This window comes from Lonchura striata, chromosome 17 (assembly GCF_046129695.1).
Source record: "Lonchura striata isolate bLonStr1 chromosome 17, bLonStr1.mat, whole genome shotgun sequence".
In the NCBI taxonomy this organism is placed as follows: Eukaryota; Metazoa; Chordata; class Aves; order Passeriformes; family Estrildidae; genus Lonchura; species Lonchura striata.
Window position 1 is genome coordinate 14,980,257 of NC_134619.1, and position 26,190 is coordinate 15,006,446.

At 41.3% G+C, this 26,190-nt stretch overlaps 1 protein-coding gene across 1 annotated transcript; it reads right to left on the reverse strand.

Annotated features, from left to right (window-relative positions):
* ERGIC3 (ERGIC and golgi 3) lies at positions 1-25,868 on the reverse strand. The gene is made up of 13 exons (XM_021536676.2): positions 25,756-25,868; positions 25,582-25,652; positions 24,979-25,066; positions 24,744-24,863; positions 23,413-23,506; positions 22,093-22,258; positions 20,424-20,481; positions 9,105-9,136; positions 8,369-8,465; positions 6,648-6,712; positions 5,688-5,824; positions 4,834-4,889; positions 1-2,279 (listed from the first exon to the last, which is right to left on the reverse strand). Exons 1-13 carry the CDS (start codon positions 25,841-25,843, stop codon positions 2,200-2,202), a joined length of 1,152 nt encoding a protein of 383 aa, XP_021392351.1. The 5' UTR covers positions 25,844-25,868; the 3' UTR covers positions 1-2,199.
* Positions 25,869-26,190: the final 322 nt, after the last annotated feature.

Genomic DNA, 26,190 nt, shown 5'->3' on the forward strand with positions numbered 1-26,190 from the left:
GTCTTTTACTAAATTTTTATTTATTTATTTTTACAGTCTTTAACTAAGGGAATATTTTTTTAATTGCATTAAGGAAGAGTAAGAAGGGAAAAAATCAAACATGGTGACAGAAGACAACAGAATCAAATAAATTTGAAGTGATCTCATGTTGAATAAACTGAAAACACATGAACCACCATTTCCTTTGCTTTTTGACCCCTTATAGCTTTGAAATGGCACTCCTGCAGAACATGACTTCCCTGCAGAACAAGACTGCAGACCCTAGGGACTGAGCTCCCCAAAGATTTTTGTCCTCCAGAGCAGGGTTAGTAGAATGTCTTTTATCACTTTCAATCAGTAACATCCTTGATTCAGAGTCAGCTTTATCACTTGGGCTTAGTCACTTGGGCTTTTAGTCTATTAAAATCACCAGAACTCTTGGACTCATATCCTTCCTATTGACAGCAGAAGCCTGTATTACTTAACTATTAGCTTCATTAATTTTCTGTCTCTCCAGATACAATCTCCATTTCTGTGTCTTCTCTCCACTATTTCCAGTTTCCCATGATGAGTACAAGTATTGTACCTTCACCTTCCTTTAACCCTTCTTTAGCTGCTCAGGTCTACTCTGGATAATAATCACCAATGCTTTTCCAGTTTAGAAGCAATTGGCTATTTTCTATTAAGGACAAGTCTATCAGTTATCACTGATAGGAAACAGTGGTAACTGGTTTGGTGTGGATTAAACTCTTGCTGCATTACTTCCTTTCATCTTCCCTCGCCTACCATTCCTATAAATTTAGTTACTAAGCTGAAATGCACTGATAAGCAATTGAAGTTGTTTAGGTCACTTTTTGATCCTGATGAAACAGATACTACATTCTGTTCCTCATGCTGTAGTAGTACTATGTGATCCTGACCTACTGGATTCATTAAATATCCTTGTAAAAATACATTTAAAACAAACCTGCTTTTCAACATTCTTGCTTGAAGCTAATCATTCTCCTTACCCACACCACAAATTCCTTCTCTCCCCAGCTGAAAAACAGCAGTTTTTAGACTCCCTGGTTTATAGGTAAGGGTAAGTTCAACTAATTAAAAAACCCAACCATCTAGCAAAATCTGCTTTAAAATACATTATAAAACAGCTTGCTTTCTGCACTATCTGATCCTGTGCCTTTCCAATTGCTTGGACCAATATTAGAGTCATACCAAAGCAAATCCATATCTGAGATTTAAGAGTAATCAATCTGGTTTACATCAAATAAGCCAAGAATTCAATTTTTTTTTCCTCATTATTTTCAAATTTCTCCCAATATAGTTTTAGATAGCAAGCACTTTACTCACTTGTGTAATGATTTAACATAAAAAAGCCTCATCATCATCACAATCTCTACATAGTTTGCCACAATGTGATATGTCTTTTAATTCTTATTTCCAATTCAATATCAGGATTAGTTCAAATAATTTAATTATTCCTCCATATGCCTGACTAGAACAAGAGGATGAACTTTATTTGAAAATATATACCAAGGGGAAATGAAAAAAAATCAAATTAAAAAAATCAATTAAAATTCCGGACACTTTTTTTTTTCCTGAAACATTAACTTGTATCTTTCATAAAAAGAACAATTGGGAGCTCCCTCAGGCAGAAAGCACATCCCAAATGCTTAGGTACCCCATGCAGCCCAAGATGGCTGGAAGGCAATAGATGGGATTCAGCACATTTTTACAGAGGTCTGACATATAGCATCAGCACACCCAGAAAGATTTTATGGAAAAATTAAAAATCCCTGATGATGTTGCTAGAAAGCTTATTTGGTAGCAACTTCAATCCATTAGAGGTCTCTTGACAATAAAGTACATTATTCCTAGAGGCAAACAGAATGCAGTATCTCTAGCATCTTTGTTGGGAAGGGGTATAGAACTGGAGGAACATGGACTGACAAAAAACCAGTATGACAGTAGGGTCTGCAGAGCCAGATATGATAGCTAATCTTTATAGCAGCAAGGTTCAAGTTGTTCTATCCACAAACCGAGGCCAAAGAATTAGGGCACAGTAACATAAGTGGTTAGGGCCATCTGGAAGTTCCAAATCTCTTCTGTGCACTTTCAGAAGATCACTTGTGTTTCAAAGAGTCTGTTCAGTTCTCCTTGGAGGGGTTATTTTCTTTTGTTTTGTTTTATTTTGTTTTTAAATAGGTTGATGCCATTGCTTATTTATGTTGTCTTCCCAAGTTCAATTTTCTTCTGGATGGCACGTGCTGAGTGATATATCAAGGAGTCAATGAAACCGGCAACTAAAAGGAAAAAACCAAATGGATGAAGTCAGACATTCCTCAAAGAGAGAACTCCCAAGTATAGAAAACAAAAACCCTGCTATCAGAGGAAAGGAATCCCAGGTCCACCAGACAGGAAAAGGTTCTGCTGCTGCTGTTGCTGCTCAGAACAGTAAAGTCCTCATCTCCTCAGGACAGACAAGACCCATTTTGCAGGACAGTGGTGATCATGCTTCCCTAGAAAAGATCCCTTTTTCCAGAAATAAAAGAAATAAAACACACTGCGTCATGTGTGTTTACTGATGACTGAGAAGAGTTTGGAGAGGAAGCTGATATGGAGAGCTTTATGACACTTGTTGCCTTGACTCATCCTGAAAAGGTCATGTTTCCCATTTCCTGCTCATTTCACAGCAACCTTAAAAGTACCATATGCTGCTCTTGATGGATGCCCTTTATTGGAGATGGCAATGTATACCCACCAGACACGAAGTAATACAAAGCACTGACTTTAATTCTTTTTGCAGTATTTTCCTCAAACCTCTCCAGCCCTGCAGAAGCCTATTAATTCAGTGCTTGTTTGTTACCACAGAAAAACTCAGAATGGTCTACTGTACCACAAACCACATACAACCAAGGTTTTCACAGGACAGGAACCTTGAGCTCCTGCCAGGGAAGGAACACAAAGATTGCTAGGGAGCCATTTTTCAATGATTTAATTTTATAAAGCTTCATATTTTCTTTTTATTTGAAACCTCAATCAAAGGAATAAGTAAATGATTACTTGGCTGTATACAATGATGTTTCCATATGATACAAAGCATTGCAGCTAAAATGGGAATTGAATCTTCTGTTTATTACTATATAATATAGAGTTCTTGGACTTAATATTTGGTCTATCATGCTTCAGATAACTCTTGTGTGGTTGTTTTGCCCTGAAATTATCTCTACTTGTGGAATCAATTTGATACTGTTACACGAACACTGAGGTGACCTTAGAATAGCATAGAATCATCTAGGTTGGAAAAGACCCCTAAGGTCATAGGACCAATTGCCCCCAGCACTGCCAAGCCCACCACTAAACCACGTCCTTAAGTGTCACATTTACATGTCTTTTAGATTCCTCCAGGGAGGGTGACTCTACCACTGCCTTGGGCAGCTTGTGCCATGGACAACCCTTTCCATGACAAATTTTTTTTTTAATAGCCAATCTAAACCTCCCCTGGTGCAACTTGAGGCCACTTACTTTCGTTTTGTCCCTGTTAGAAGAAGAGACTGACCCTCATCTGGCTCCAACCTACTTTCACGTAATTGTAGAGAACAAGAAGATCCTTCTGAGTTTCTTTTTCTGCAGGCTGAGCACGCTGACCTCTCCTTATCAGACCTACATTCCAGCTTCTTCTCCAGTTCCATTCTCTTCTCTGGATTTGCTGCAGCACCTCAATGTAATCATGAAGGGTCCAGAACTAAACCCAAGCTTCAAGGTGCATCACCAGTGTACAGTGGGGGACAGTCACCACCCTGGTCCTGTTGGCTACACTATTGCTGGTACAAGTAATTGACCTTATTGGCCATTAGTTGATTTGATCTCTAGAATACAGAGAGTCTGAGCATGGTGTATGGCAGAAACATGAATTGGCTGTCAAACCCAGTCAGTGCTAAAGGGCACATGAATTTGTCATGAAAATAATTTCTGAATGACTTTTGAAATTAGAGAGATGAATAGGATAAAATATATTGCAGACATAAATTCTGTTTAACAGTATCAGGTTAATTGAGCACTGAGCACTGTGACACATCAGATGATGAGAAAACTTTGTAGATAAAGGTATCATGTTATAGGTATGTGATACAGATGTTATGTGACACAGAAACTGGCTTTTCAGGTCCCTGACCACATCTTCAGGCTGGTCCTTAACACCCACACGTCTGACTACGAGCACCCTGGATTACTACCTGAAGAGCATGGCTGCACCAAGATTGTTCCCATGCGGATACTGATTAGCTATTCCAGATGCCAGCACTGAGAGTGAAGTGCAGATACTCAGATCGATCTGCAGGAACCTCTGAGCCTCTCCTCACAAGACGCCATCTAGTCCTTGCAGAATACTAGCTGGAGCTCCTATGTCTGGGAGCAGTTTGATATCTCTCAGATATATATTATGTCCATGGCAACCAGGGTTCACAGATTTAACTGGTGTTGATTCCACATGAAAACTATCTACTTACAGACCCAAGCTGGCCAAGAATGCAAGTACAGACACTTTCATATGGTCTGTGAAGAACAGCTTTGTTAGAAAACAAAATGTTCTGTAGAGCATCAAAATGAAATATTATGACAGGTCTACCGGTCTAATGAAATGAAATGCTGTAATATTACCGCATCTTGTAAGCCTCCAGTGCTAGCTACAGTCTGAAGCCACTCCTGTGGCTCTGCAGAACATGCTGTACTGCTTCCCAAAGATTGAAATAATCTTTTAATCAAACAAGGATTTATTACTAGACATGTAGACTTTAGAAAGTGTAAGATAGTAAATGTTTACACTTTAGAAAGCAAAATGATTGAAAGGTGCAATACCTGTAAATATGCCTCCAACAATGGCACAAACTCCAGTGACAAAGTGAGTAAAGGACCTAGAATTTGAACAACCAGAATGAGCTCAGATACCAGTGTCAGGTCTGTAACAATTAACTAATAATTCTAATAATATTCATCATACCATATAAGTATGCATTACCTAAATATTCATAGCTAATAATTCTCAAGTTTGTCACTGCTACCTTTAGTCAGCAACACTAAGAGGAAGTACTGAATTTATAAATTTGAAAGATGGGCTTTTAATCCCTAAGACTTTATTTATTCCTACCCAGTGAGAATGCACAGGAGGGTCATGTAACACAGTAATTAAATCCTAAGCATACATTAATGCATTTTAAGATATAGACATTTTTCTACCCCCCCATTATGAACCTCAAAGACTCCCTTCCCTGCAGTTGCATTGCCAGCCATTAACCCAGAGAGAAAAAAAGGTTCCACAGTAGCTGGAAGATGTACAAAAGCTATAGCAAATGCAGAGTAAGGAACCAGTTAGACTGTGTGAGTGCTGCTGGTAAAATGGGTAGCTCAGTAAATCTAGTCTTCCTATTGGAAGTCTGAATCAAGAACCATTATATCACACTTCTATTCCTTGCACCACTTTCCTTTTCCATCTTGATACCAGATTACAACACTCACATAGGAGCAGAAAAATCCCAGACTACAGTTCACATGGAGAAGAAGGCCATCAGTGAGCACCTTTCCACTGGCTGGGAAGGGGCTTGGATGAATTTCAGGCATTTGCACTATCATGTCTAAGTGGGGATGAAGTTTCAAGCTATGCAAAATTACAAAATCAGTGAAGGATGAATGAAATAGAATGAAATGTCTCTTACCTGTGTTTCTCTGTCAGCTTCACCATCATGGGTGAAAGCTCATACAGTACAAAGACACCAGGCAGACCCTGGTCTCCCAGTAGCCCATTTGCTATTTTCTCATGTTGTGTAACTGAGAACTGGTTAGTTCTTACCACCTACCAGGAAACAAACACAGCAAACATTGTTTTGCTAACAGGGAATAGGAAAGGCTACTAAAACATGAGTTCAGTGAACCACATCAGTGTACCCTCACCCATGTGGTAACCCGACAGTGGTTAGAAAGAGTCATGAAGAGCTCTATCAGGATCAGGTATTTGCTATCAGGTCTATTTTTACTATAGGGTACCAGTTAAAGCTGTAACTAGCCCATAGTATGAGGGAAGCATCACACCCCGGCTGGACTATTTGGTCTCTGCTGGCACACAGCAGCATAAGCTGCTGGACAACTAGCATAAGTTGTCCCTCTCAACCCTGAGTCTGTGTCATCCTCTATCAAAAGGCAGACCTGTTAAGTATGCTTCAGGAGACAGCATGATAGCAGAAAGCCATAAATAATCAAGAGTGAGAAATAGGAAAACAATACACAGAGGCAGGAGAGCAGAGAATGACAGAGATCACCTGTCTTCACATAAATTAAGATCACCCTTCAGCATTCTTCTGTGCCCTGACAGTCTTCTACATGTTGTTCATACTAGCCCTGTTCTTAGACCAATTAAACTGTGTTTCTGTAAAATGAAATTATATCCTATCATTTCTACTAAGTTATCTGACACAAATTACAATCCAAGTGGAGAAAGATACTATCCAGGTTTCTTTACCAAATTCCGCACTTGGGAGTTCCAAGTACTGAATGTACAATACAGCCCCTGGTATACATCTGGCAACACATCTGAATCCAAAGATACTGTCAGAATCAAGAATATGAGGAGAAAGTGAAGGCTTTCACTTGTCAAAGTAACAGAGGAAAAAGGTACTTACTTCACCATCTACTTTCCTATACACAGTGGGGACCACTTTGACAAAATATTGAAACATCATGGAAGCTATAAGCAAAGACAGGGAGAGACACAATTAATATAAAGCAATAAGCTGGAAGCTTTTCACTGACAGGACAGCTAGACACAAGCTGGTTTTTTTTCAGCTTGCCAGGGAACATCTTTCTGCATAACAGCTGCTGGAGGTTTTCAAGGACAGCAACGTTCATGTCAGAAATGTGTCTTCCTTTTGCCAAAGTGAATCTCATTTCTGCTCCAACCAAAACCAAAACTGATGGCATTTTGCCTTGAATAAATGGAAAAACTTCTACAAACTTGCTATAGCTTTACCAGTAAAACTTATTGCAAATTCAATTCTAGTCCAGGAAAAATTCTTAACAACATAGCCCTAAGCAAATCTACTCAGGTCTAAATGAGTATCTCATATCAACTTCAATTAATACTGCAGTTTATTCCTGTAGAAGCATGGCATTTATTGTATCAAAAGATGAAAAGGGAGATCTGGACCAATGACAAAAAAAATAGAAGAACCCTTTCTGTTGCCTCAGAGTATCCTGTTCCTTCAGTTATCTTAAGGATAATGCAATGCAAGAAAAAAAAAACTATTGTATATGAAATTACCTAGAGAAGACTATTCATCCATTTCTACAGCAGAAATAGTTCTTGCATATGGTATCTTTAGCTGGCAATAAACATAAATTTGACCTGCAATCTACTGCTCCTACTTCTTTACTGGAACATGTTTTCAGAACGAATTCTTCAAGAATTTACCAACTGGTTCCCTGAGGCTCAGGATGAAAAGCTCAAGCTTATGCAGAAATTTACCAGTCAGCTAAAGGTCCTCCCTCTCAGATAGTTTGTTACTCCACTGAATAACTACAGCATCAAAATCATATTTAACATTATGATGCCTTTTAATTTTTCTGTACTTTTTTTCGAATGCCATCCTCTGATTTGGGTACAAGGATCAAAATCAATGGTAGAAAACTTTAAAGAACAGATTCAGTCCTATCACCACTCCAAAGCAAATTACTTCTTTCTTCAAGTTTTATTACATACAGCTCCAATTACCTTCAAGACAAACTATTCAGACTTCAGTGGATCTAACAAAAAAAAAAAAAAAAACTTCTGCAGTGGCATGTAAAGGACCTTTCATAGAAAAGCAGGCTTGTGGAAATAAACTCAAGTACAGCAGCAGGAAGAAAAAGCTGTCTCTCAAGCCAGAAAATCGGGTGCTACCTAGAAAATATTAGCAATATTTCAACTTCATTGCAGCTTTTCAAACTCTTACTGTTGGGTATGTCAAGGTCAGGCAGACACTACAGCTCTCCAGCAACTATCCATTAGGCTTTTTCTCTACCCTGCATCTTCTGGTTCTCTCTCACTGTATGTAATAGTTAGACAGGGCTCTCCTTGAACTATATCTCAGGTAGTTCTTTAATAATGACATACTGTACCTGCTGTTGTGCATTCACAAACACTGAATAGAGATACCTTTCAGAAAGGTCACAGAATCCAAACATGTTGGCAGATTTCTTCCAGGTGAATGGAGACAGTTGCTCGAGAAAGAGCACAAGGTCAAGGAGTCACATTTCACATAACACTGTCAGGATTTTTGTTAAAACTGGAAACTTTGCTCCTGTTCTCTTCTAACACTTATTAATATAGACACTTAAAAAGAGACTTCTTTCAGCTGTCTTTTACCTTGCTGTGCAGTGACGGCTGTCCCATCCAGAGGGTTCACAATGCCTGGATAATCCCTTCCAAATGAGAGATGTTTGATATAATGCGTCATATTGATCTGAAATGGAAAGGCTAATAACTCAAATAGCTGCATAGCACATGAGGGGTAAGGTAAGGAGACTGAAGGTCATCACTGGTATATTTTTCTGAGTGTGACTCTAGAATGGAGACAGGTGTTCATTTTCTCTTTCATCCCAACAACAAATTCCAAGACATTTGCTCTTCTTTTTTATTCATAGGAGATTTCAAGATTTCTCCTTCTCCTGCTGGAAATCCACAGATCTCCGTGCCCTTTCCTCCCATCTACAGAGCAGGCTCTCCCACCACTCCTCTCCCTGCCATAGGAGCACATGCTATAAGCTTCCTTGAAGGAATAAGTATGAGCATCATCTGCTTTCCTCTCAGCTCAAGGTAAACTCCAACAGATGCAGAAGCAGTTGTGACAATATCAATCTTAAGAAATTGTGAAGCATGGATTAAGGAAAAAGGCTCAGGAGAAGAGGCACAGGCTTGCCAAGCAGCATGCAAATGTCACAGAATGTATTTCAGAACCCTCTGTGAAAAAGCAGGACCCAGGTTCTGCTTAGACTCATACAGCCAAATCTGCAGCAATCTAGGATCTCAATATGACAAAGGGAGGAAAATCCAGAAAGAAAAGAATCTAAGAAAACTAGAACACTGCTTTAGGAACACTTACATTATCAAGTCCGAAGCTCTGCAGATCGTGAACTGTAACAGAAAAATAGTCAACAATATAGCTCACATTATCATAGCAATACCTCTCTCCCTTATTCTAGCAATAATGGAGTTCCTTTCATTTCCATCACAATCTAAAATGGCAAGAAAATTGCTCTAGGTTTCTCTCTTGCTTGCATAGTAGGGTGTGTGACAGATAAAACTGCTATAATACCCCTCCTGACACAGAGCCACTTCTAGAATGAAGGCAAGTACATTTAATTTGGGATTACTTCAGATTAGGTATTCAGTCCTCACCTGCATGTATACTTCATCTAGTGCAAAAACAAGATCCCAGAGAGCAGAAAAGAAAGCTCTGCTGTTAGCTACACATAACTCCTCTCACTACTGTAAAACACAGAGGCATGACAGATCTAAACTAACAACTGAGAAGAGGACATGCTTTAACATGCAAGTGCCCTTAAAAATCATCATCATATTAGTAACTCAGCACTCTGCCTATCAACCTTGCTACTGCTTCCTGGAGAACGCATTAGGAAAGGAAAAGTCTTTGCAGCAATGGCCTGAGCAGGGTATTTACAAACCACTAGTAGGGCCACAGTGACTGTCACCAGTGTTGGGATTTGGGGAATTTGGCCTTCCTCATCTCTGCCCTTCCCACATATAGGAATGTGACAATGCTGGCAGGACCACACACCCTTAGAAGGGATCTGGCAGAGATACAGTATGGGGATTTTTGAAGGATTTTTGAATGAGTTAGAGACGGTATCTCTCAGTTTTTTAGATAATGCAATTTATTTTTCTTATCTTCTACTTAGGCAGGAAGGGTGAGTTCAGCTCACATCTTCACTGCACGGTTCAGAAAGTCACAAGACTTCTAGTTACAAGACTTTTTAAGGATTTATTGACCAATAAAACACTGCCAACAAGCATATTTATGTTTTGACCCAATCCTTAAATATTTCATTTTATGGACATTTTATGCTACAGTGTAAACTTTCTTAGCCAATCATGTTATGACACATAAACCTACAGTACTGCATTCTAAACCTCTTGTTTACCTTTGTAACTACTTTTATTTTTTCTGTATCTTAAACTCTAAAACTCTAACCTTTCTTCTATTTAGCTTAATGTGTCTCTGCTTTAAACTATAAATCCACATTCTCACTTCTAGCACCTAAGTTTGGAAACCTTTTCCAAGGTCTCAGATCAAATCCTATGTTTAATTCGAAGCTTTGGCTTACAGACTCAAGGTTCTGAGAGTTCCCTGCATTTCAGATTCCAACACCTCCCCCTTCCTTTTACACTAAGAATTCTCTTTTGATGGCTTTGCCAATTATCTTTCATATGCATTGGAGTAGGTAAGGTACTGCTATAACTATGATGACAATCAATATATACATGCTTATCTTTAAAATCTGTCGGAGGCAATGGATATTTTCTAGTTTGCTACTTAAATGACTTTATGCAATACCAGGAGCATCAGTCTCAGGATGAAAATCTAAATTGCAACTCCATTTCAGTTTATTTCAAAGAAGCCAGAGGCTGCAACCATTTTAACAGGTAAATTTATGTGCTTGGAAGGCATACTTCACCTTTCAATTTAGCAAAGTAAAACAGAGTTCAATAATCGTGGGCTATTACTTTAGGAGCTAATGGAGTAAGATCACCAAGTGTTGCCACATTATTAACAAAGATTAGAAATGCTGCTCCCTTGAGAGCCTAGCACAAGACAAGCTGCTATGTTGATTTGGCACAGCCTGGTTTTTGGTAGCGAGGGATTGCCACAGGAGTAAATTCTGTGAGAAGCTGCTAGAAGCTTTCACCATGTCCGACCGAGCCAATCTCTGATGGCTCTGAAGATGGACATGCTGCTGGCTCAATTAGAGAGGTTGGTAATGCCTCTGTGATGACATATTTAAAAAGAAAAATTAAACAGCATGCATGCAGTTTTTTCCAGAGGTGATGAGGCACCACAGGTCCTGCCATCCCAGCGCAGTGCATGGCAAGCCTTTACTACTTGCCCGCCCTAGCCAGCTGTGCCACAGCGAGAAGGGCAGGGGCAGTGGCAGCAGCTTCTTCTTCCCAGTGCCCTGCATGAAGAGAGGTACTAAATAGCACCAGTGCTGTGGTGGCTGTCACTGCCCACTTGGTGGTGGTGGGGCCACATGGCTGGCAGCAGAAATACGGTGAGAAACTCTCCGGCACAGAACCTAGACGAGATCAACCTCTCAGAGCTGTGGGATCCTGTAGGAATCTTTGAATTAGCAGAACTTGTTATCAAAAGTACCTATGAGCAGCAGTTTTTCTTCTAGTCAGAGAAGAGGAGGAGGTGAGAACATGTGAGGGAGAACAACAGGGCGACACCAAAGTCAGTGGAAAAGGAGGGGGAAGAGGTGCTCCAAATGTCAAAGCTGAGATTCCTCTGCAGGCCATGGTGAGCACCAGGGTGAAGCAGCTATGCCCCTGCAGCCCATGAGGTGCATGGGGGATGCAGAGATCTGCTTGCAGCCTATGGGAGAAGTGCTCATGCCAGAACGGGTGGATGCCAAAGAAAGCTGTGATCTAGTGGGAGATCCAAATGGAGAGAGAGCCCCTGCCTCCAAGATAGAGGGGCCTTGCTTCCAAACTCGAACAGCCTATCCTTGGGGAACCACACTCCATGGACAAGTGACATGCCACAATAGTTTTGGGAAGACTGTTTGTCCTTGGGAGGGACTCACGCCATAGCAGAAGAAAGACTCTTCTCCCTGAGTGAACAGAGAAAGATCTCGGGGGACAAACTGATCAAAACCCCCATGTCCTGTCTCCCTGCACTGTCAGTGGGAAAGAGGAAGCAGCTCGGGGCAGGTGGTTTAAAGGCTTATTTTACTTCTCATTATCTTCCTCTGACTCTGTTAATAATAAATTAACTTTATACCTTTAAATTTGAACCTGTTTTCCTGTTTTGCCCTTAAGAGTGTTTTCTCTCATCTCATTTCATGACCCCTTAGTTTTTTTCCCTCTCTGCCCAGCTGAGAGCAAGCGAGGGTGAGCAAACAACTTTTCTGGGTGCCTGGTGTTTGGCCAGTAGCAAACCATGACAGCTGCAAAGCTAGAGATCTGACTTGAGCTAGCCTCTCCTTTAAAACATTTACCTGAGTGTGCTGTGAACTCTTTTTTTTTTTTTAATTAACATTTTTCAGTAAAATACCAGAAGCTGTACTAATTTATATAAAACCCTTACTAAACCTAAAGAGACAGACATGAAAAAGAGAGAATGTACAGTTAGAAAAGGGAATTCTAAAGCATACTTCTCCTAAGGCTCTAATGTAGGGAGGGGTCCTTTTGCAGGTAAATGCCCAGAGACTAGGCTGCAGTACTTGGAATTAAGGCAATGGTTCTGCATTTCAAAGAGCTCAGAGATGCACTGGCTTCAGATATTCCTTTTGCTGTCTCTGACTGGAGTGCAGACCTGTCACTGCCAGTAGCACAGTGACAGCACACAGGTTTGTGTTCCTGTGCTGACAACTGTATCAATGAACTTTAAAAAAGAAATTCCTACTAAAAATCTGGAAGTATATGTGATGGTGGACAGGGGAAGGAAAGAAAGTGGCCTTGGCATTATGCTATGCTTTTCTTCTTAACAGTTACCAGCAACACTAGGCTGTTTCATGCTGCACTTATTATTTGCACTTAAGTCAAGAGTTCTGTGGCTTAGCTGCCAGTGAAATGTCAAGTCTTCCTGCCTTTTTTACAGACACTAGCTGTCTAACCTTCAGTTATAACAAAGTTCCACAGAGATCCTGGCTCTGATGGGTCTGCATTTAAACTGGACCTACATGATTATCCTTGTGTGTCCCTTCTATCTCAGGATATTCTATGTTTTCATACCACCAAAGGAATAAAACTTTCTTTGTTCCACTATCTTTCGGTCCCTCAGATCATTCCTATCCCACCCACCTTTCAGTCATGACCATCTCAGACTCCGCAAAAGGCTGAAATGCGAGTCTTGCTTTATCTGAGGTTATTCTTCCAGTCAGAACAGCTCCAAAGTAAGGTTAATCTCACAGCTGCACTGGCACGGTGATGCACAGAGAGGCAGAGGGATGATCCTCGTGGTAGCTGTGCTCCTAGAATCCTTTGTGGGATTATGGTGTTTATCAGCTTTATCACCTGGGTTGTCACATGTGTTTGTAGATGTGAAGTAGCACTGAGGATTAGTGAGCATGACAAAACTTACAGGAATAGCACAGTACCAGAGAAATCCCAGGGCATCACTTGAGAAGGACCAGACATTAACTCACATGTTACACTAGATTTACATTGTGTGTGACCCCTATTAATATTTATGACTACTGAAATCAAAATGTCCCTGAGTGCTCTGCTATGCTTTCCACAACTAAGTAGTTTTTAAAAAACTCCTCTCCAGTAAGTGATTTACAATTCTGCTGTAGAGCAGTTCAGTTTCTAAAAGAGTCTTCCACCAGTCCACAGGTTTATTTCTCCTTGATCACTGATGATTATGCTAAGTACATATGTACATAGTCTATGTTGCAGATAGATGTTTAGCTTAACATAAACCAGCATGCTATTTAGCCTGCTAAGATAAGGAGCAGGACAAGAAAAGAGACCAGAAGACCTTTAAAAGACTGTCTGCTAGGACCAAACACTCTTATTTCTGAACAAACACATTTTTTCATTTCCTTAACCACACCTAACAGGCAGAATAAAGATACCTGCTAAACATCTTAAGTTTGTCAAGAACTCTATCTGCCTTATAGAACCAAGATTTGTTCATGGTTTTAGTAACAAAGTTTTAACAAATTCTGTCTATCTGAAGAATTCTCCCCATCCTGTATTTCTGACCTGGACAATCACAAAGCCTCCTTGGACTTCATAAAACTCAGTTCTTAACACCTAAAAGAGGATTAACAGCCTTACAGCTATTCAGGACTCTGTTAATAAACATGTGAAGGTTCCAAAAAACCAAAGACTGCCACCCAAACACATTGCTCCAAGGTGAGATAGGACACCACTTTTCAAAGTGGGGATTAATTTTATGGAGGAAAATATCTTACAAAAGCACAGTGGCAGGAAGATGGAAGTGGCATAAATGTGTTGTGAAGAGGGGAATGAAGCAGGGAGCAACACAGAAAATGTTGCAGCTAAGCAAAGCTGAGAGTCTGAGCCCTCTGCCAGATGCTACTGACTCGAAACACCACATCTGAACCTGCAACTGCCATGATTACCCATAGAAAAATCCAATGGTATACTAACCCTTGTAAAAGTTCCTACAAACTACTCACAGATCAGTTTGCTTGGTACATGAATTTTTAGGAAATATTCTCTAAAGTGTTGTACAAATGAGATTAAGCAAGATAATTCTCTCATTTGATTTGAAAAGGCAGAAGTTGCTCTAACCTGTCATCATGTTCCCCTCAAGCACATTAACTGCACAGTGCAGCTAAACATTTGCCAAAACATTATCTCCAACATGGGATACTAAAATCATTTAAGACAAGGATTCTCTACCTTTTCCACCTCGTTTACCACAGAAGTATGACCTGGCACAGCTCTCCTTTTAGCTTCCTGGAAATCTTCTCAAATCCCAGCCTAGATCAACAGCTCCTTCCAAAGGAGATTCATGGGCTCAGTAAATAACAAAAATCATGTTAGTTCTGTAGTCCAGATGAAAAAGAAGTATACAGCAATACCTAATCTCAACAGCATGCACTGGGAAAACAAGCAGAGTAGGAGAGAAAAGAGAAATGTTCATATCATTACAAAGAAAAGATAAAGAGATGCAGGTAGAATAATACTCATACCAAAATGAAACATCTGTGCTTGTGTGCTTTCTAGGGCATATAAAATCACCCTCTAGTTAGCTAAAGGATCGATATATGGTCAAGCAGTCATTTAAAGTGTAACAGAGAACTCAAAATGCAGTAATTAATCACCAGAAGGAAAAACACAGTGGGATGTGCATATATGTTAAGTGAACTCCAAAGCAGCATGCCAAACAATACTGGTTATATTTAGATTCTTTTTCTGTCATAAGAGAGATCATTTTAGGATCAAAGGTATTCAGAAATGCACTCAGGTTTATATTTACAACATATTAACACTCAAATCTTAATCAGTCCTGTGCTATTTTCATCCCACCTGATACACAGAACAAACCATCATGCTGATTTTGTTCATTTTGTTGCAAGATCCTGACAAAGGTGAATACCATGAAAGATCAGAAGCAGGGAAATAAAAGTTGGAACAGCATATCTCAAAGGAGGTTCAGTAAACTCCTTTTTTGTTTGTTTCAAAAGCTTGTTCATTTGTATTCAACACTGTGCAATATATATATTTAACACTAATCAGTAACTGTCATAGACTTACAGGGTCTTATGGACCTCTGAATCCTTCCCACAGCAATTTGATCCCCTCTGTCACATCTCTGCTGGTGCTTCTACCATAGCATGATTTTTGGTATGAAGAAGGAAAGACCGCGCAAAAGGGCTACTTGACAAATGTTAAGCATTCCCAACAACTGGCACAACTTGAGCTCTGATGGATGATAGTTAAGTAACAAATGAAAATGTAATTTTTGTTGTCTCCAAAACAAATTTGTTTTAACTTGAAAACGGTTTGCCCACCATAAATGGGTGAGACTGTGCATCTTTCAGCACCAAGACAACCAAACTCTGGTAAGAGGTCACTAGTGTAAAAAGAAAAGTCCTCAACAATGCTGAAGATGAAGTAAGACTCTCAGCGTTCAGTATTCAGTATGGGGATAAAATTAGTTCCCTAACAGACACTACTTTGGGACAAAAGTTAGAATGAGCTCATACACCTCCTCCATGGAAGGAATAGTGTATAGGTGATCACAGGATTTGGATCTCCTCCACACTGAACTGGTGTCCTGATGGAGACTGAGTCCCACATAGTTTTTTTCCAAGTATGTTGCTGGGCAGGACAAGAACTCAGATAAGCAACTGCTACCTGTAGAGGCTTGTGCAATAGTAACAGGGCCCACAGCTAGTTGGGCTATAGCAAAAGAACAGAGAAGGAGATTGCAGACTCTGCAGAAAAAGGAGCTAGTGCCACTTGCTCTTAGTTGACAGAGAATGTGCCAAGGGACTTGAAAAACGACAACTAATTTGCAGTCAAAGACTTGGTATCTTTTCACAATTCAGTAATCAAAACACTAAAAAGTATGCAAAATAAGAGAGGTATTTGGGGTCATCCACAGCATCCAGGGATGAGTTCAAATAGGTTTTGGCTGTCAAACAAGTTCTAGCAGAGACAGAAATAAGCCATTTGCTAAATACATAAACAGAACACTGTTTATGGTACAACTGGTACCAGATGGTACAGCTGACCAGTGAAACTCCTGGAGAGCTAACAATGCTTCACATCTTTCTAGGTAAAGCTTGGTGACTCCAAGGAGGCAGCTTCTTTTCCAAGACCATCATCATTGCAAAGAGCACCTAACCTGAGTTTTTTCCTTCCACAGCCATCACCACAAAAGAGGATGAAAACAAACAGTAATCCCTCAAAAATAGCATCTTCAAAGATAACTTTGTTCCTCCAGCTGACATGTAGGGTGTAAGAAACCCACAAAATTTGGACCACATACAGACTGCTTCATCCACAGAAATTGTCACAGTCATTCAGAGTGTGTCTTCAGGACAGAATGTCCTGAAAGGTGCCATCAACACCATTTTCTTCTTAAGGAACTGAAGGAATCTAATGAGACATTTTAAATAATCCTGAAAAGCTCTCTAGCTCTCAGAAATGCATGATGGCCAATGTCTTCTCTAAAAAACACTGGTGATGGCACCTCAGCAACAGAGTGGCCCAAAGACAATCTAAAAGCGGAATGAGAACCCTCAGCTTCCCCTGGACTATAAGAACTAGAGCAAGAAAGATTGAAGTTATACAGATAATGTCACTCTCCTCAGGAGCCTACCACTAGGTAGGTGAAGTTTCCACAGGCAGGAAAGTCACTCTCCACTACTGCACATGAAGCAGAAGGCTGATGACTACCTCTAGTAGTAAAGTGCTCAGCCTCTAACACAGACTTTATGCAAATAAAGTTATATATAACTGAAGTTAAATAACTAAACAGAAATAAAATTGCACCTTACACAGTGCTGCCACATGTGTGACCCTCTCTTATTCTACTTTCTGAAAAAAAAGCCATTTCAACTTGTTTCTCCCTAGGAAAGAAGTTACAGATTCAAGATGTTAAACCAAGCACACAACAAGAGTTCAGAAGCTCAGATCAGGATTACATCTGAGTTAGAGCTACAAAGTGCTGCTTAATAGGACCCTTGGGACTGTCACAATGATCCCCATGCCCATTTTCTGGCTGGAGATCTATGATACAACAGGAACCCTCAGCATAAGAGGAGAGAAACAATGCAAGAAACTGAAAAGCTGGTATGTGAGCTTCAGTATTGCAGTGCCACCTCAAAATAAAAATCCAACCATCAGCTGTACAAATGTAGTACAGACTCCAATAGGAAGTAAGAAGAATTGTGCAGTGGACTGAACTTTCCGCACTACTCATATTTTTCACCCTCATATTCTCTACTGATTCATATCAGTAGGGAATAGAAAGAAAAGCAAAAATACTGTCCATCATTAGAGTTCTGCATCAAGTAGGTCTAGTAAAATTATTTAGTGAATTGTTAATGTGACTTTCAACAACAACAGTTTGGAATATTCAGACTTAGACATTCAACTTCATGATGTATGACATTCTGTTAAATGTATTAACAGGACTGCATGTTAAAGCAGACCTTACTGAAAGAATCAAACACCACAAGCACTCAAGGTCTTGTCTGGAATTATGATCCAAATGAGATATGAGTTCTGGAAATATCTCACAGATCTCTGACCTCTAATACTAGTCAAATTCTTTACCTGTAATTAAAAGCAGGAAAAAAACCCGAAAGATTGGAAAGAAAGGTTACAGTGAGTCATCTACAAGAAAACAACCATTCTCTGAGCAGTCCATTTTCCTAATGGGTCTGGAAAAATGCCTTATTTGTTGGCCAGTGCCATGAAAACACTGCCAAGGAAAAGGCTGGGTAAAAAGGAAAATCCCATATTATGAATAACTAGGAAAGCAAGGGAGAACAAAAGGAAGAAAATCATTAGGTCACTGTTTCTCCTGCTTAGCCTGGACCTCAGTTCTGGATGCAGTCTCGTACCTTCAGGCAGAGCTGAACTGAAAGAGGTTCAGAGAAATCCTGCAAGGAAGCTCAAAGATCAACTAGCATCCACAAGTGACCAGCTTCATAAGCTGTGACTCTTCAGCATGGAAAGATATGCCCTGAGCCCTACACAGGAAAGGCCTATGAAATGCTGAGGGGCAAGTAGAGAGCAGGAAGCAATCACACTCTTTTTCCATAGACAAAGAGGAGGCCATCAGATACAGCCAGCAGGAACAAGCAAATGAAAGGATGAGGCTGGCGGTAACTACACAGCCCTTTTGCGTTTTATCTGCATCTTCTGAGTGAATTTTTAATTCAGCTGTGCAGCATTTATAGAGGACATAGAATTAGAGATATTTCTCCTTAACATATATGCCATGACTTCATCGATTCCGGCTGTAGTAATGTTGCTGTTGTCATGATAGTTTAAGCACACAAAGGAGGTTTTGCACAATAAGTGAAATATTTTTTTTATTACTAACAATCAGTATCATGCGGAAAACCAGGCTTTTCTCATTGTTGTTGTTTGTGCAAAAGTGCTTCTGCTTCTTCTGTGTTCAAAAGTTTGTCTGTTGTTCTCCAAATACACCAGTTACTCTCACCAAGCACATTCACATTCTCCCCTGACCTTAACCTCAGCAGTACAGATTAAATTGGAGTGAGCAAGAAAAGGAAAAAAATACAGATTTGATGCATGGACTCTTCACTGGATAAGAAATTGGTTCGATGATCACATGCATGAAGACCAGTAACAAGTGGGGTCCATGTTAGGAACAGTACTGTTTAATACCTTCAATGACACTGACAGTGAGATTGAGTGCACCTTAGCCTGTTTGCAGATAATAGCAAGCTGAGTAGTGAGGTTGATGTGCTTGCGGGGCAGAATGCCAGCCAAAGGAACCTGTACAAGCTTGAGAAGTGGGGCCAGTGAACATCATGACCAAGTGGAAGGTGCTGCACCTGGGTCAGGGCAACCCCCAGTACCAATACAGGCTGGGGATGAACAAGTCAAGAGCAGCCCCAGGGAGATGAATTGGGGGTGTTAGTGGACAAGAAGCTTAACATGACCTGGCCATAGGCACTGGCAATCCAGAACCACTTGCTCATGGGGTTCATTCCCAGCAGCATGGGCAGCAGGTGAGGGGGAGAACTCTCCCCTTCTATTCCACTCAGGTGAGATCCCACATGCAGAGATGCCTCGAGCTCTGGGATGCCCAGCACAGGTAGGATCTGGACCTGCTGGAGTGAGTCTACACAAGCCCACAAAGATGCTCCAAGGGCTGCAGCACTTCTGCTATGGAGAGAGGCTGGGAGAGCCTGGAGAAGAGAAGGCTCTGGGCAGACCTGAGAGCCCATTCCAATACCAAAAGGGAACTAGAAGACAGATGGGAACAGACATTTTAATAAGGCCTGTTGTGATAGGACAAGGGGCAATGCTTTCAAACTAAAAGAGTGCAGATTCAGACTAGATATAAAAAATTGTGTATGTTGAAAGTGATGAGGCATTTGCACAGGTTGACCAGAGAGCTGGTGGATACTCAGTTCCTGGGAACATTTAAGACCAGGCTGGATGGTACTCTTAGCAACCTGCTCTAGTGGAAGGTGTCCCTGCTCACTGCAGGGCAGTTGGACTACATGGCCTTTAAAGATCCCTTCCAAATCAAACCATCCCATGATTTTGTAAACTACCACTATTGATCTCGCCACACTATATTTATATATATACATACTCAAGGAAGTCCTTCACAACTTAAATTTCATTCTGAACCTCATGCGTAGAGGAAAATATCCCTTCCAGAGGTAATGGTAGTCAGGTCCAGGACTGAAAATTTTACTTGAGGTTGTTTGACTGCAAAGCAGCAAAGTTTTGCAGAACTGAGAGACATCCCAGAAACATCATCTAACAAGTTCTTCCACACTCATGTGGCAGCACCCTTAGAAAGCACTTTTCTATTTGTCCATGATAGTTCTAAACCATTGTAACAAAATTTCAACAAATGTCCTCCCCACTGAAGCAGTGATGTTGTTACCACAGACAGTAATGCAGCAAAGATAGTAAAAGAAAATGGTCAGACACACTTGAAACCAAAAGGTCCGGTAAACAAGAAAAGAAAATACTTTACCATGTACATGAGACTGTTGAAAACTTTTTCCTGGTGCAAAGTGAAAATTTCCAGCTACCTGCAGGAGAGAGTAAATGTTCATTAAATGATCTGAATCTATGTAAGCAGAGCAGTTGTACTGGTGTTTGGATTTTTAGGATTTTGTTTACACAAGACAGACACCAACCAACTCATTTTTACAGGTGACAGAAGCAGCAGACATTATCCTAAGAGAAGTATGAATTTCCCATGTTCAGTACAGGCAGTGATGCTGAAATCCATAATTAAATACTAATGTGGATAACAGCTGTTCTATCAAATTTATTTAGTGGACATAAAAATGAGAAAAAAAGAGGAATTAACTCTAAGTAGGGAACTGACTGGTCCTTCAGAAAATACAAAAGAGCATCAAAGAAAATGAGAGGAGAAAGTGAGAGTGAACACTTACAACAATTATCAGCAGTGATCCAATGTATACACCCATGAAAATAAGAGCATGCAAAAATAAAGCACTTAACCTATCAAACCCCTCTCCCAAAACAACCCAAGCCCTCAAAAATCTGCAAAAGACAAACTGGTAAAATTTCATCCTGGACTCTGAAAGCGATATGCATATTCGGTGCTATTCCTCCCTGACACTTACTAGCAATCATATGCACTCTGCCATGGGAAGATTTAAATGTTCCAAGCTCACACACTGTATTACATCTTTGATGCCAGGAGAAACCTATGCCTTATGTTAACTGTAGACCTGTTGAAAATGAAGATGGGCAAAGTTCCAAGTGCCTAAAAAAAGGCCTCAAAAACTTCCCCAGTGACATTCACACTTGGACCATTCCTACGTCCAGTATTCCCCTTAGAATCTTCCTGCTCTTCATGTATTGCGAGAAAGGGTCCTATAACAGTTCAATACCTATGATAATGCTCAAATCACAACGTCTGGATTTGTGAGTACAAGGTCTACTTTCTAGAAATAAAGACCATGGTCTCCAGGAAGAATACACAAGGGTTTAAAAAAAGCCCAAAAAGAAAAAAACCCAAGAGTTTGGAGTTAAAAAAATACCCTGGGTCTGACTTCTTCTAGAAGATACTTGGGTATGCAACCTGTGTGTTTGTGGGGGTAACCCACAAAATGACAGGTTACATAGTTACCTGGTGCATCTTGTGTATTTTCATTTATCACTTGCATAAACCACTTCTCTGAGCATTTTCAGCCTTGACAACCAACTCCAATAACCTTGCTTCCACTGTTTTTCTGAAGAAAATAACACTTCATTTTCTCCAACACCTCTGCAGGTGAGTTGTTGGTTACTGCTATCTCCAGCACCATTTGTGGCCTCTGATTTAAAACAGAAGGGCAGGTGGAACAATTCAAGCTCAAAGAAGCTCCCTCTCCTCCTCAGAAATCTCAGCAAAAAGACTTGGTACCCAGATGGGAGGAAAAGGCAAACTTCTCCAGCTGCCATGACTTCCTACCAGCCCACAGAACACCAACCAGAATTAACCTCTTTCCCACTGCTCTTCCTGACTGTCCTCCTGAACCCCATGACAAGAGCAAAGACATTGCTGATCTCAGAGGTGATTCTATGACAGTCTTGTAAGCACTGAAACTGGAGAGGAATGCCCCGACTCTGCCTTTTCACAGTCCTCAACACCATGCAGCAGGTTCACAGCAAAAGCTCTCTCTCACCTTGTTGACCTCAAGGAAACCATACACTTGGCAGCCCTCATTCTTCTGCTCTTGCATTTTCTGGCTAAACCCTTCCCTCTTGCACTGCTCAATGCTATCTGGGTTCTTGAAGGCCCAGCCTCGCCGCCTGTATGCTTCTCTGACATCGTCACAAGTATTACAACACCTGCAAAAAGCACAAGCACTATCTTACCATCTTTATCATTAAGAAGACATGCTCCAACTCAGGACTTGAATCCTTGACAGATTCTTCTTCAACAAAGCCACAACACAAACACTGGGGACTGGACCTTGGAAAGTGGCCTAATGCTCCTGAATGAGCATGAGCTTCTTGATGTGCCTTTTGAGGCTTGAAGGTGAGGATGCATGCTGTTTGAATACAGGACTGGAGTCCCAAGAGGGCTCTGCCTGGCCATTTACACAGCCAAGGCAGCCTTTGGCAAAGAAATTTGCCACAAAAACAGTATCAATGTCCCACAGTTATAAGCAGTTTGGAACTTCTTCACGTGAACAAAACATCTGCCTGTTTCTATTGCTACTTTCCTCTATTTTTAGGCCAAGACATTGGGCTAAACGGGGGCTTAACTGCAAACTTTCTTTGTACTTTTCTATCTGTGGATAATACCTTGGTTACCAGAAAAAAACCCACATTTCTTCCTTGGTTTCATGTTTCGATGGACACGTTGAACAAACTCCTGCTGTTGAAGGCAGCAGTTATGAATACCTTAAAATGAAAGCATCTCTGGGAAAGGACACAACTTGACAGATGGGACAAACCAAGTTATCACTGAGCCAAAAATAGCCAAGATTAGTCCAGAACCTATATGGACTATAATGGATCCATTCTTACAGTAATTTCCTGTTTGGAGGAATGAGAAATATGAAAAGATGCCTATTGTTTATGTGAGCCATAGATGTCTGATCTTTGCTCCTGTAAGGACACAATGCCAGCAGCAGAAGTGAGAAGGCAAGGCCAGGGCATAACCAGGTTTTATGTCAAGATGTAATAGTGAAATCATTTAAACACCTCTGCTCTGGACACCAAACAAGCCCAGAAAATCTCTTGTCTGCTGAGATACAATTTTTGTACTGCTTAAACAGGCATGTAGACAATCCAAACAACCTATAGATGCACCTTCTCAACAATCTTGAGTGCAGCTTCCAAATGCATAGCCAAACCCCAATAGCTCTTATCACTGAACACGTGCCTGAGAGCAGAATTTCATTGCACAGATTTTCACACACATTTGGAAAAAAAAAATGCATATAACACAATGGGATTCAAGTGCTAAGAAGATAGGAAAAAAGTGTAAAGGTTACCGAATGTCCTCTGACTCAGCCCCATAACAGCTCTCACAGCGATCAGCATCCAAAGAATTTGGATCAAACACTTTTTCTTCTTCTTTTCCCAGCTCTAAGACAAAACAGGATTCAAAGTGATGAGACACCTCTAGAAACTCTATCTTGTAGTCTTGTTCTGCTTTATGCATAATGAATAATCTGTGCACACACAATATGCCACTGCACATCCTGCCCGTATGCCAATACTCACCTGAAATGGTATGTATGTAGCCTACTGAGGTGTGGAATAAAACCAAGAAAGAGCATAGTATTTCTCTCAAGAACAGCATCCATGGAAAAAACTGGTTATCTGTAAGCCTTGCTGAAGCATCAGACATTACTTGCATAAAGGCTTTGCTAAAATGTGTCTTAAGTAGACCCAACCAGTACATTATGAATGATAAAGGACCTGCTTCAAAGCTTTTTGCCCCCAGACAATAATTTTTAAAGCCACAACCTGTAGTGGCTGCTAAGTGACACGGTAGTAAGAACAGTATCACCACATTCCCATGCCAACCAGAGAAACCCTTATGGCCTGCCCATTGTTCAGCTCTCGGCTTAGTTTAGCCTTTCAATGTCAACAACAGAAATGCTAAATCTAAAGTGATACAAAGCTAAAAATTTGGTTATGTTGATACTACAAGCAACATTGGCTCCCAGAAAAGGGAATAAGTAACTCATGTTTGGAAAGGAAAAGTCAGGACAGTATTACTGTATGACTGAAATGCTTTGTCAGAACCCTTTCTGGTTGGTATCAAAGAACAAGGATGAGTCATAACATGTAAAAAATGTAGAGAAGAGGTTTAAGTAGCCATGGATCACTTATTACAGCTTGCAAACAAAAAATCAGCTCACATATATTTATGTAGGTGTGCATTAACACACACAAGAGTTAATGGAGTAAAACTCAAGTTTAGGCTTAAAGGTTAAGTCACTGGAGCCTTCCCTAGAGAAAGACTCTTTCCTTGAACCACACAGTCCCATTTGTTCACCCACTGTGATTTAAAGATACATCCAAAGCCAAGTTTTGAAAGAACAGCTGCTTGATTTCTAATCCCAAAACATCATCAACTGTGTAACTTTATTCCTCAAATGTATCCCTAGGTCTTTGTCATAGTTTCAAAGGGGCCAGGCAAAGATTTCCTTGAAAAAGTACTGAGTGTAAGAGTAATTTAACAGATCTGCATGTTATAAGGTATTCAAGACTTTGCAGCATTTAAACACTTCACAGCTGTCACCTTGTCCCCACAAATCTCAGAACAGGCATACAGTGGAAAGACTAACCCAGGACAGGCAGAACACCATCTTACCATGTCTCTCAGCCTCTGGAGTTACACGATTCCCAGCTTTATCCAAACGTTGTTTAAACAGATTGTGCTCCACATCTAGCTGCTGCTCTCCTGCTACATCCATTGCATCTATGCTCAAATCTGAAACCAGTGCACAATGAAAGTGATCTACAAACATACATTTGTTATGGGCACACTGAGCCTCTTGAGTCCCTGCCAAGGAGAAAAATTATCATCATTCAGAAGTCTTACTCACAAGCACAAGGCATATGTGGAAAAATAACATCTAGATTGATCTTCAGTTTATCTCCTCTTGATTTGTCAACGTACAATTCTGGATGAACCTGGGAACAAAGCAAAAACAGTCCAATTTTACTTGGAAGCAAATCAAAAGGTCCCTTTCCCTTGGTCCTGTGGCCCAGGAGCTAATTTTTAAGACAGAAGAGGTTTGCCAGACAGCTGAGACACTGCCATGCACAGCCAAGCGCATGCCATTTGCAATTCTGTCAAATAACTGGGAGATCTCTGAACGTAGGGAGGGAACAGGGCTTCAGCGTTTGCTTTCCGTTTTGGCATAACATGGCATGGCTGCTCGCAGGCGGCGAGATGTAATGCCGTCCAGGCGAGACGCCACAGGTGGAGGAGGGCAGCCTGCTTCCCACCGCCGCGACGACCGGACAGGGCACAGAAAAATACCGCGAACTGGGGGTCCATGCGGGGCGAAGTTGCTGCCTGGGCAGCCCAGGGGGGTGGCCCGGCGGGGGCAGAGATGAGGGCCCTCCGGCCGCCCTGAAGGGTTGCCCGCCGCGAATCAGAGGCAGCACCGGGGGCCTGTGTCTGCTCCATCGGCGGTACTTACCTCCTTGGTGAGGTAATACTGCAGCTCCGAGAAGAAAAGCAGCACCATGATGAGTCCACTAACTGCCGTCACTGCCGGGAGACGAGAACTATTGTCAGCGCCGCCGCAAACCCGAACCGCTGACAAGCACCGGCCTGCTAAAGTCCGCCGGCCACCCGCAGCCTCCCCACTCACCCAGCGCTCCCCCGCACGTCTTAACCCGAAAATCTTCCAGGGTCTTAGGGAAAGCGTCAAACCGCTTCAGCCGCCACAGCGACTCCATGACGCCGCGCGGCCCGGAAGCGAACCCTTCTTCCGGCGTCGGCCACGCCGCCGCCGCCGGGCCCGCTCCCGGCGGAGAGCGGCTCCCAGTACCCGGCTGAGCTCTTCAATCCTGTCTGTGGCCTCCAGCTGCAGCGGGGCTGGGGTCGGGCACTGACAGCCTTTGGAGAGCAGTCGAGCAGTCCCCTGGGCCGAGTGTGGCGGCAACAGTGCAGAAAGTAAAGCGTCTCGGCATACTACCAGTGCTTTGGAAGAAAAAAGGGGAGGAAAGGGGAAAGGGAAGGAAACAGAGAATCTAATTGTATGGAAAGGATGCTGGATTTTTATGGCATAAAGAAGTTGGCTGCT